The following is a 12,503-nucleotide window of genomic DNA, read 5'->3' as shown; positions in this document are numbered from 1 at the left end:
AAGGTTCCTTGCTTACTTAAGCAGACATGTAAAAACAACTTTCAGCTATGTATCTTGAAAGGAAGGGTGTTTTCCATTCAACAGTTCTCTGCCTTCACTGGCATGTGAAAAACATTATGAGAAAACATGGCTTTGTTCTTTGTTTACATTTTTGCCTCAGAAGCTACAGAAAGGAGTGGTTTTGTTTTTTAAGGCATTCTGTGTGTTAGTAACGTGGTTATTTCATAACCTTGGCAGTACTGAGCATTATATACACATTACCTCCCTCTTGTCTTGTAACAGCAATCCACCTGTACTACACCAGCAGAGGGACTCCCTATGGAAGTGCAAGTATTGAATACATCTTTACACCATCACCCTGGTCAGACAAAAACTTCCAAAGGCTGACTAAAGCTTGTTCTCCTCTCACAGCTTAACTCCCCTTGGAGTGGAGTTGTGCATTTTCTCTTAATCACGTGTAATAAGGCTAGGTAAAGATGTGGTTCAGCAAATACCTGAAGCTGTGTATCACAGCTCATTATATGCTGAATATTACATATATTAACAGGAAGATCCTGCAGTCTAAAACATCATGCCCCAGGCCAGAGGTTGGGCCAATCAATCTACAGCTCTTTCAGCAAGAGAGGAAACCAGACTTACTTGATCAGCAATGGAGAAAATACATCTACACCTTCCACTCCTTCACTGTCCTAGAGTAGCAAGGCAGTGTAGGCCCAGCTGAAAGTTGGTTTTTAAAAGTAAATTCTAAAAGCACATCCCTCCTAGTTACTGCCATGCCTCTCTTCCCCAGTGTTCCCCAACAAACTTCTGTAGAAGTGTTACTGCCTTCATTCTTGCAACAAAGCTTGTGACGAAGAGCCTGGTCAAGGACAGAATGATTATTGGGGTACAACTGGAGTTACAAGTTTAAAATTCACCAGTAAACTCAACAAGCAGCCCTCTATGGTTTTGAAAGGAGTTGAGATAAACTGAGAACGACAATTGTAACAACAGTTAAATCCCTCAGTGCTTGCTTCATTCTTAACCTGAAAAGGTCAAGATTGCCTCTTTGAAATCCTGAATACATTTCTGAATGAAAACGTATTTAAGATTAAAAAAAGAAAAAGCAAAAAGCCTTCAGCATGGCCCCTACCCCTACAAACAAAAACTGCAAATTCAGTATATGGCCCCTTTTTGTTCACTGCTTGCCACATCCTGTTCATCATTCTGCTGCTGACTACAGCTGGCTCTCTAAGAACAACACTTCATTTAACATCATTGCAACAGGTTTAAATACATAAATATAGTTTAGAAAGCAAGTGAAAAGACAAAACATTTATTTTAATTAGGGTTTTATACATGGCATGCATCTGAAAACAAACTCTTTATCATGTAACTATCATCTGGTTTCCGCACCAAGGGTGTACAATCTCAGACACAATGAATGGGTACCATCACCTACACTACTGTTTACAGAGATATAAAAATATACACAACAGTTCAATTTTACAGAGCAACAGAGCTGAGTGAATACTGTGCACACTGCACTCTCCGAGTCTGGACAGCTGAACATCCAGGCTGCAAAGGCAACAGGAACACTGCAGAGATCGTAACTGGGCTCAGAAGAAACAGCATCAGAACTCTGACACAGTGTAAAAATATAAGGCAGAAGCCACTTTCTTCTGAATTGTAGGGAAGAGCAGAGCACACTGAGACTCTCCATTCTTGCTTTTAAAAGTAGTTCCAGCAAGGAGTTGTACATGCAAAACATCAACAGTGCAACAACAAAAGAATACTGAACAGTAGCTCAATCGTACAAACTTAAAAAAACGTAACACGTACTTTATGCATCTCCTCACAAAATATCTAGGATTTGTCAGTGCATTAGTGTTAAAGTGGCATTAAAAAAACTTCTGCTATTATAACAGATGCAGAATTATTTTGGAAATGCATAGCATCTACATTTTTATTGTCTTTGTAATTATTCAGTTGGCATAGGCACCATTCTAGTCACACCAGCATTAAGAAGAATTCATGGTGGAAACAGCCATTCTTATCAGTTCAAACACAGGTATTCTTGACTGCTTGTCTTGATTTTAATTTCAACAAATAAATGCTTTTTAAAATTCAAAAATATACCCTATGATTATGAAAAGAACTATATACAACATACCTAAGACACAGGGTTAGCTGGCTGCCATACGTGTAACACACAAGAGAAAACATTCAAGTTTGACAGATATTTTTTCTTTTTGAGATGAAAGGCCTTTGGGTTGGAAGCATATCAGAGACAACAGTGCAGTAGGCTGAGAATTCCTTTAGCTCAGTTCAGAACTAAGGCATTGTATGATAAAATATACATTTATATTTGGTGCAATGTTACTGTCAATTTTAGAATCTAGATCACATCAAATGCTGTCATTTGTCACTCTAGTAAACGCACATACCCATCTTCTATCACAAACGCAAACCTTTGTGGGGAAAAGAATTATCAAACACTAAACCTATTTTTTTTTTCTAATTTGACATCGAGGAAAAACTGCTACGCCAAACAAACTCTAGACTCTCCCCAAAAACCCTGTGGTAGGACTTGACATCCTCCTAGTCTTTACTTGCCAAAAATTAAACATACTGAACTTCACTAAAAAGAAATTAAGATTTTAAACTGCTATTTCAAATTAGTTTTTGCTTCTTAAATTTTCCAATTATCCACTAAACTCTATGCTTGCTGTCCCCTCTGATTATCTCCCAGTGTTGCCCTTCTCCTGTCATTCCTATATGGCTGCCCTCTGAAGTTTCTCTGATACTGGTAGCCATCATCTCTGCTTCTGCTGGGTGGTCCTTTCCAGGCCTCCTCGTTTCTTTGGAACTGGTACCCTCCCCTGCTGGAATACCCCCTGTCAGGTCTAGGCCTTCTGCCTCCTCCATAAGTCTGGTTATAGAACTGCTTGGATCTGCCACTCCTCAGCATGTCAGAAACCTCACTGTCATCTTCAGAGCTGTCTTCCCTCGTTCTCTGGGCCCTGCTTTCTGTCTGCACGTTCCCAGTGCCCTTGGACTCTTTTCCTTTAGCAGGCTTCTCCTTCCGGCTGGGAGTGCTGGGTTTCAGTTCGTTTTTGGGAGGTTCTGCCAGCAGTGGCTGCATGCTGGGCCCTGCCACCGGCCTCTCCAGGCCCTGTGTCTGTGGAGGGCGATGTTGCTGCCCAGCTGTTTTCTGCTTAGGAGCAGCTGAAGGACAGGTTTGCTCCAGCTGGGGGGCTCTTGCTGAAGCGTCCTTCGGGGTCCCTGCAGCAGCCACTGGGAACGGGACGGTGTTGGAGCTGCTGCTGCTGTTGGCCTTCTGGAGCTGCTCTGCACAGTTCACTCCAGGAACTGGAGGGCTGCATTCTTTGCTCACATACATGTTGGCAGAGGTGCCAGCTGCTGCCTCTTTGTCCTCAGGTGACAAGACAACATTAGGTCTTGCTACTGAATTCTCAATGAAACCCTGAACTGGGTACCCATACCAAAAGTGAGGAAAGAAAGGAGGTGCTATTGGAACAGCTCCTAGAAAGTGATTGTGTCCAAAGGGCGGCTGCGGGAACATATTTTTCCCTCTTAGGGACTCCTCGTAGTTCGCATGAAGAGCTTGCGCTGGATTCTCCGGTTCGACACAGACCTGCCCTTGACTTTCTGACACCTGAGCTGAAGGGATGATCAGAGGCAGTGATGGAGATCTGTCAACCTGTGGAATCTGACCGTTGGACCTGGTCTCAGTCTGAACAGCAAAGTGCCTGTTTGGTCGTGCAGTTTCATTTTCGTTCTGAGTCGGAGCAGCCTCCTGGAACCAGGGGTTGTGTGGATACACAGGAAGGGACACGTTTGGGTACATTCTACAAGCAGCTAAATAGGCCTGGTGCAGGGGGTACAGGTAAGAATGGGGTGCCCACATGGGACAACTGTATGCCTGCAAGACAGCAGGGAAAAGAAAATTTAAAAATCAGTTATTTGGTCTTTGGAATGTTCAGAGAGACATAAAAGCACACTAGTCGTTTACCATTTTGAAACAGTTAAATTATAGGAGATAAAAGTTAATTTTCTTTACAGTGACTGCCCTCAATTCTAAATCCTACGACTCTAGGATGGTGTTCTTGTTTTTTGTTTTCCTTCCAAATGCAGTTGAAATGGGCAACAGTTATGACCAAGCAAGAAAACATACTAGTAGTTTCTATACAGTTAAACATGCAATGCTATTAAGCTCTAGCTATGTGTTTGAAGAGAAACATTTCAAACTCATTTTCCAGAATCACACTTACTAACTAATCAGCCATTTGTTCTACTAGAGCTCACTTTGCAAAGACTACAACACTGAAGTTGTCCACCTCAGGTGGCAACCCCTTCCCTTTTCTCTACCTCCGTGTTAATGAACTGGACTCTGTAGGAACAGGCCCTGGAGCAAACCATCCTGAAAAGCCTAGCCAGACCTCCTCTCCAGGAGGCCCTTCCCTCTCAGTGTGCAGCTGGAAGGGTGTGGGCAGGGCAGAGGCTGGAGCAGAGCAGCAGACAGACAATGCCGAAGGTATTTTCCCGGGCCTGCTGTACCCTGTGACACCACCGAAGGAGCACAGCCACTAGAACATGGGCTGGGACCAGCAGATGGTGCTGAAGCGCCAGAACGACAGGCTAGATCCTAACTAATCCAAAATACCAGTAAGGAGAGTCCCAAACATGTCAGCTTATGAACCTCACGCTGTTTAAATACATTGTGGTGACACTTGCTAATGAATGACTTACGGATTTTCTATTAAGCAAAGAGACTTATATTAGGTAGAGGTATCTAATTTACATTGGAAACTGCTGAATATTCCCTCTTTGCATGCCCAGACACAAAAGAATATCGTTGCTATAGCCAAAGTCCCATGAAATAAACCCAAGAGCTCTCAGCACCTTGCCCAAAGTCGTTTGCCTGACAGAAGAGGTAAGAAGGTAAAAAAGGAACGTGCAGAAGGGAGAAAGAAAGCAAACAACTAGTCCTTCCCAAGCAATGGAAAACGCTGGGATTTGGCTAAGCCTCTTCCCCAACCAAACACACAGATTTGCACCACATTTACACATACACACACCTATAATAACTGAAAAAGTAGAAAACTGTTGTCATTAACCTGAGCAGAAAGAACAGACACCCAGGTTACTTTTAAGGGAGTGTCCCCAGGGAAAGATTTTGGGATCTGTACTGCAGTGGCTTTGCCAATACACAGCCAGGGTTGAAGTCTGAGGACATTTTCTCATTCCCTATGCACTGCATTCAAAAGAAGCATCTTCACACTCACAATTTATCTGTGACTTGGTAAAGCACAATTTGCTGACTGTGCAGCCACAGTTGGAAGCCAATAGTTCTCACTATGGTGTTGACATTAATTTGATTTCTGCTGACTTGAACTGCACTGTGGACAACTGCTGGAATCCCAGTTAACAGCACACAAATAAGAAAGTATTTCAAACTGAAAGATGGACTTGAAATGCACAGCTGCAGCAACAAAACTTCCACACTCCAAGTTCCAACAACTATTTACAAGCGATTTTTGTAATAAACATGAAAACGTAAGTTTGAAGAGTTACCTTCACACCAAGATTGAAGAAAAATCTAAGAATATTCTTGTCTAGAAAAAAAAAGAACAAAAATATTTATGAAAGACCAAAAATATTTCATTTGATACAAAAACTGCATAAAGTTCTATTTCAGTAGAGAACACTGGTATTAAGTTACTGCTTGCATGTCTTCAATTGTTAAGTTGGGGTTTTTTTGCCACACTAAGATATCTAGAACACGACAGCAGTTTAATTTTTTTTTAAAGAAACAGTTCACTAAACAAACACCACTGTGCAGTCAGACATGAAATGTTCTTTATGGGCATACCTTGCATTCATAGTATGCCAAAACCTGTATTTTCTCAGGCCAGTAAGGAAACGCTCAACAGCTTCCAAGCTTTTAAATGACACAAGCAAACCTATTATTCTCACAGGAAGCAGTTCTCCAAGAATAATTCTTTACATGCACAAAACCTCAAGTTATGGTAGGGCAAGCTAAGAACCACAAAATGATCCTACCAGATTTCCAGGTGTGACCACTTGAAACAGTCACAATATTGGCAGTGCAAACTACAGAGTTACAACTCTATTCAATATTCCACATCTTAAATCACAGAATGACAACTACTGGATCTTTTGACAGAGAATGACAACAGGACCAAAAGTTGTGTTTATCTGCATTTTAAGAAAAGAAGACCTATCAGGGAAAATGGTGTAAAATCCAGACTTCTCACCTTTAGGTAAATCTTCCCCAGTACTGCACAGGGAGTAAGGAGGTGCAACGGCTCTTTCTCCCTTTTCATTAAAAGGGAATCCAGGGTATAGCGGATCCTGGTAGGGATTCAGAGTCTGAGGCAAAGGCATTAAAGGCTGGTTAACTGCTTGTAGCCACACAGGAACTCCAGCAACTGAAGCAGATGTTACCTGAGCCTGTGATACAATAGAGTCAGGTCCTGTTGCTGGTCCTGGCATCAGTGAAGAAGCAGGTATTTGGGTTGGAATACCTAGAGGGAAAAAACCCCAACATACATACATACATAAAAATATAACAGGTATCAATGCATATATATTTATGTATATACAGATATATAATCACAAACCAAAAGACATCAGAAAAGCAGGATTCAAAATGCAAAGAATAGTTTTCAGAAAGAATTAAGCAGGTAAGCTAAGCTTTCCAGAAACAGCTAAACTGACCCCGTATTTCTTTTTAAAATTATGAATACCAGAAGGAAATAGGAAGGAGAAAAAGTGGAGGAACTGAAACTTTTATGTGAATCCTTGAAGTTCTCATTCTGACAAGTCATTTACAGTCAACTCTGAATCTGAGCTCAGATCAACTGGGCTACACATCTTCTGTCACAGACAGAGTCAAGCGTGACAAGACTGTGACTGTCTCATGTGAACAAAGCAGACTGATCTGAAAGCTGGTTCTTGTAGAGAAACAGCAGTGTGAGAGAAAATGCAGCACCTGATCTAATGAGCAATATTGATTCCAAGCCAACTCCACAGACCAGAAGATATGCACAGCACTCAAAAACCCACTACACTGGCTTTGCAGCTAAGGTCCAAATGGATCTCATTAGTTCCAGACATACAAGCCCCAAGTTAAGTCCTCAGTCAGCCAAGGAACTTATTATTACATGGGACACAGAGCACAAATACGTATCAGGTTTCAACATGCTGACAATGTGTTCTACCTTAAGCAGATCCTCAGAACTCAATGCTATCCCAGTCAAGAGGAAAAATGGCAAATTGAGTACACAACCCTCTTATACCTTCAGGTTGCTCTACACCTTAAAGCAATCTGTACATACAGGCAATCAAAGATCTGCCAGAACTCTCACTAGCTTTCAGCAGTGAGACGCTACATTCCTATGAATGCCTGCCTTTGGAATGTGAAATATACGAGACAGTGTATCCTGGGCGAATCTTCAACTTAGTAAGAGAGTTAAAGTATTTTCCAGGGTTAGTAATTTCTGATTAACATTAGTATTTCTGCAAACCTGCTGGTCCATAGGTTGCTGGCTCACTTGGCCAAGCTGGCACAATGGCTGGTACAGAAGGCACTGCTGGAGGTAAATGCACCTCGGAGAAGACTGGAGAGGGTGTCGGAGTTACACTCGGCACGCATTCCGTCAGGTTCTGTAAAAACAAACAAACCTAAACCACACCATGCTTGGTGACCCTGTTGACTCCATCTTACTCAGACTACCACCATCCCCACAGGGAAGTACTAACTAGGAACATATCCAAAGAAACCTGAGCTACGTCACTGTGTGGAGAGCTCTGCTCTGAGCTCTATCCAGCCATGCCTGTATCACAGAGCCATCAGTGCTGGAACCACCCCCACAAGCTTTATATTTAAGTATCTCCAACCCAAAAGAACAGCCACCCTCACAAGCAGTTACCCATAACCTTGGAGAAACCTGAAAAGGCAAAGCTAAAGAATTTAAAGGAAAAAGCACCAGTTACCTTGGTAGCAAGATATGAAATAACCCCTCTCTCAGAAAAGAGTAGATATACTTCTACTTTTCTACCAAGGGTTGTCCTTTTACACTCTTTATGCTGGACATATCATAAAGATTCCTAACTGTAAATATGCAATTTTAGCATTATCACCATAGAAATGCCTGTGTAATTAAAAGCCAGTATTGTAATACATACGTGGCTGTGATGAAGCTCCCCTTTGTCTGAAGTCTCCTGACTGGAAAACTTTGAAATCAAACAAACATTTCTTACTTGCTCAGCAAGAATCGGAGAATCTGTTTTTACTTGTTCCAAAGGAGATGAAGCTTTTGGGTAACTCTCATCTTGACTATTCTTCTAAAGCAAAGTTAGAAACAACAGACACAGCTAGTCTAATAGTAAGATTAACTTTACAAAGAGTTACTCAAAAACAGTAAACCACACTCCATACAAGGTGGGCTAAGTACCCATCACTATTACACTAGTGTAACATTTTGCTCATTGAAAGGACAGCAAAGGTTAAAAGCCAACAAGAGGCCACAAATCTTCACTGAACTTCAGAGCTCAGGGTCTGTTAGCACAGTAGCTATTAGCAAACATCAAATCTTCTGTGGTCCCATTAAACTGAAAGTACAGACTGTACTAAGCAATTACAAATCCAGATTCGTAAGTGCTCTCAATAGCCCAGGTTTGAAGACTCCCATTGCAGAGAAAGACTAAAAGTATGGGTTACAGGGCTGAGGAAAGCTGACAGAAATACAAGCCTCCAGCCTTAGGAGTATTTCACTAAAAGCTGTAAAGCAGCAGCAGCAATCACAGCTCTAAAGGCAGCTATTGCTCTGCTAATCATGTATCAGAGAAGCAATAACATTAAAAAAAAATTTGGTCTTTTCTTTAAGATTACCTCAGATGAATTTGGCTCAAGCTTCTGACTTAAGTGGATCTGCCTGGAATTTGACTCTGCAACACCAAGACATAACCTAGTAAATGAACCATTACACCACTTATGGCTATCAAAACTTAAGCCAGTTAATTTGTCTTTCCAAAATTAAACTTTCAAAACGAAACCTATACCTCAGTATATATTACTTCAGAAAACTTAAATTTCTATTTTTACCAAAGATCAAAGCATCCTAAAACAAACAGTTGTTCAGGCAGTAACAGAGCAGCTACTTCAACCTGGGTTCTCCAAGCTCTACAAGAGTTCTTTAGTGATGTTTGGTAACCATTTCAGTGATGCTTGGGGAAAGCAGGAATGAAATGCAGCCGTCCCTTTACACATATTCATTCTAAATTGCTCCTAATGAAACAGAAGTTTGTACTTTGCTTAAAGTGAAAGTATTCTGATCTGCATTTTCATTTTCAAGTGTTAAGATAACAGAAGCTCAAAGTCTTGTCTACTTTTGACTGCATAAAAAACCAGTTTAGAATGTTTCAGTGGATAAAAAGATCTAAAAAAATTTTCAGACTGCTGCACAAAGTTTCATTTCTCAAGCACCAGCAAATACTTTGGTAGGGAAGTGTTAAAAAACAGTCATGATATAAAAAGATCTGAACAAGTTCTTCACGTTCTGGCTTATATTCAGACCCGGCTACCACTGCTTGTCAATCAAACTCATGCCCAGAAGATTATCAATAGCAGATACCAACTGTTTAAAAGCTTGTTATATACTCTGTCACAACTAGACAACAGTATAAATGGAAACAGTATTGATTTTGAGAATTACTGCCAATTCCCCGAGCAGCAATAGGAATCCCTAAACACTCAGAAGGAAGTACACGTGATTCCCATGGGATTGTTAACCTAGTTTCACAAGAGGCAACACAATCCAGAGCATCACAAAAAGCAGAGAAAGCTGGACATGCCATGCCCCTCAGCCAAATCCATCATGACACTGGAGTCTTTACTTTCTCTCCAGATTTCTCTACATGAATGTTCCTTTGGCATTGCTTATGGAACAGGTTTGCAAAGGAAACAACTTTTTAGACATTTGGAGAATTAAAAATAGCTAAGGTGGGCCCTTGTGAGACCACTCAAGAAAGGATTCCATCTTGTAAGAGGGACTAAGGAGCACACATACCATAAACAGACAACAGCAATGTCTCTGCTGTTGCCAGAGATAAGGGAACAAAGCAAAAAAAAAAAAAACTTTTTAAAAAATTGAGGGAAGGAGCAGCTTCTATGAGGAGACTAAAGCATCTGAGTTTTATTTAGTCAGGGGAAAAAAAAAGTGGAAGAAGCCAAGAAAAAATCTGGGTTTTAGTTACGGCAAAGCTGACAGGACAAAAAGTTTTAAAAATACTAATTAAAAAATCCTACCAACCACTGCCAATTGCAATTAGCAAAGATTTACTAACTACCTCCTGACACGTACAGCTTCCATCTATTACTGCCATGTTCCACTTCGTCACAGAAGAGGAAAAGCTTTGAGTCCCTCAAGAGAAGCTAAAGAATGCTGTAACTGACTGGGGGGAGGGGGAAAACCCAAACAGAATTTTGACCATGTGACAGATCTTTCTACTGTAAACAGGTTTGTTTTTCCAGCTCTTCTGTACGCCATCCTCTCCCCTTCCTGTACCATCATATGCTAATTCTTAACCATGCCACACTGAATACTTTTACCTGTTTTTCTCATAAATTACTCTTAATGCTCCTCCCACTGGCACTTTCTGCCACACACTCTAGAATTTCAAAAAGGATCTAATTTAGAGTAGCTCTGGTAAGTACTTTAATTTCTCCTCTTCCCATTTACTACAAAAATCCCAGCCAAGAGTCTGCTCTCTCAGCCACATTCACAAAGCAGGAAAATGTACCTTCTTGACAAACCACACCCTTGCTACCTCCAGCCCAGCTTAGTTTGGTACTGCTACTCAGGATAACTTTCCCCTCATTGCCTAAACAGATACCCCATTTTGAATAAATTCTGGGGCTGGTAACAAAACCAAGCAAACAAAAAAACAGCCATGATCTAAACCCATTTAGTTTTACCTTTCTCCTTCTGCTCTTCCACTTCTGCTGTCCACTTGCTGTTTCTTCTTTCATTATTTGAGAACTTTTTCTGGTTTACATTATCCACAGTCTGTGTAGCAGCCTGACTGACTGACTGATTCTAAAGACGTTGACAAAAGCAGAAATACCACTTTATGTAATCACTCCAGTGACACTCTGCCATCATCTGCTATGAGACTATTATGCCTTCATGACAAGTAATGTTTATGTTTGTGATAGGCAGAAATGGGGGGGGTGGGAGTGGGGGTGAGGTCTGGTTCAGTATCACCCACTGGCAGATTCATCCACTCTTTCTCATTCCTTGCTACATCTTGCCAAGTGCCCTTTAAGAGCATTCATGTCACTAGCTGACATGACAAAATCTGCTTCACTCAGACAATAAATCACATCTCCTCCTGCAGGTGAGCAAATAACAGCAAACTGTTACTGCTCAGAGGGAGAGAGCAACCTCTGTCCTTTAGGCTTCAGTCTTGCACCTACTCATTCTTTCCAGCCTTATTTTTGTTTCTGTTTGCCCTAGGATTTAAACCCAAAAAGCCCCACACATGTTTAAAACGAACCTATGTGGAGACTAGCTCTTTACCCACAGGATCTGCTCACTTCCCTGGATGTACTGAGATTCCCACTCACTTCCATTAAAACTGCACCAATAGAATGATCTCCAAAATCCTACAGCTGCTCATGTGTCTCCCATATTTATATGCCATGTGTGGTGGATGTTCAATTATTCCCAGGATAAACTACTATGTGTATTTTCTTATCTTTAACCTGTAAAGTGTTGAAGATACTTTGTAATTAGAAATACAGGTGAGTGCAAAATTAACATCCCTAATTTTTGAATTGCAGCATGATTCAAGGACTGCAAACAAATCGCTAATGAAAGGTTCGCAGACAAGCATGGAAAGTGCACTATTAATTACAATGAATACAGCATACATTGCAAAGAGCAGGAAAAGCTTGTTCATCCCGCTGCTGGATCTCATAAAGGGAGCGAGACTCCTCTATGGCCTGCTTCTCCCTGCGCTCCTCCGGAGACAGCCCAAAGTAACTGCAGTCCCTGCTGCCATGGCTCAGCTCCTCACTTCGCTCACGCTCCGCTTTTCTGCACAGGAAAAAAGGAAGCAGGATTACCTGGACTACAAAATTCAGGATCAAACACAATACAAACTCATGGGTTAAAGAGGAAGAAAGCAGATGCAATGATGGAAATTAATTCCAGAGGAATCAAAAAATCACTACCAACAAATGCAGGCAAAACGCTGTTCTCATACTCCTTTCAAGTGGTTAAGTCAGAACATGAAGCAGTCCCCTATGACAGGTTTAGCAAAAGCTGAGGGAAGATGTTAGCCGTGCCCAAGAAGCACTTGCAACATTATTTCAGCCCCAACCAAAAAGAAAAACAACAACTGCAACAAAAACCCACACCAACATCCACTTTCCAAGAAAAAAATGAGGCTCTGTACACAGTTGCTGCCAT

The 12,503-nt window shown here is 41.3% G+C and overlaps 1 protein-coding gene across 1 annotated transcript; it reads right to left on the bottom strand.

Moving 5' to 3' along the window:
• Positions 1 to 1,294: 1,294 nt before the first annotated feature.
• On the bottom strand, positions 1,295 to 12,051 carry LOC104697232 (OTU domain-containing protein 4). The gene is made up of 7 exons (XM_039551386.1): positions 11,963 to 12,051; positions 11,006 to 11,126; positions 8,215 to 8,373; positions 7,554 to 7,692; positions 6,282 to 6,551; positions 5,578 to 5,618; positions 1,295 to 3,925 (listed from the first exon to the last, which is right to left on the bottom strand). The coding sequence occupies exons 2-7, from the start codon at positions 11,057 to 11,059 to the stop codon at positions 2,699 to 2,701; spliced, it is 1,890 nt and encodes a 629-aa protein (XP_039407320.1). The 5' UTR covers positions 11,060 to 11,126; positions 11,963 to 12,051; the 3' UTR covers positions 1,295 to 2,698.
• Positions 12,052 to 12,503: the final 452 nt, after the last annotated feature.

The sequence above is a fragment of the Corvus cornix genome, chromosome 4, assembly GCF_000738735.6.
Source record: "Corvus cornix cornix isolate S_Up_H32 chromosome 4, ASM73873v5, whole genome shotgun sequence".
NCBI classification, from domain to species: domain Eukaryota; kingdom Metazoa; phylum Chordata; class Aves; order Passeriformes; family Corvidae; genus Corvus; species Corvus cornix.
This window is presented reverse-complemented; position numbering and strand designations above follow the sequence as displayed.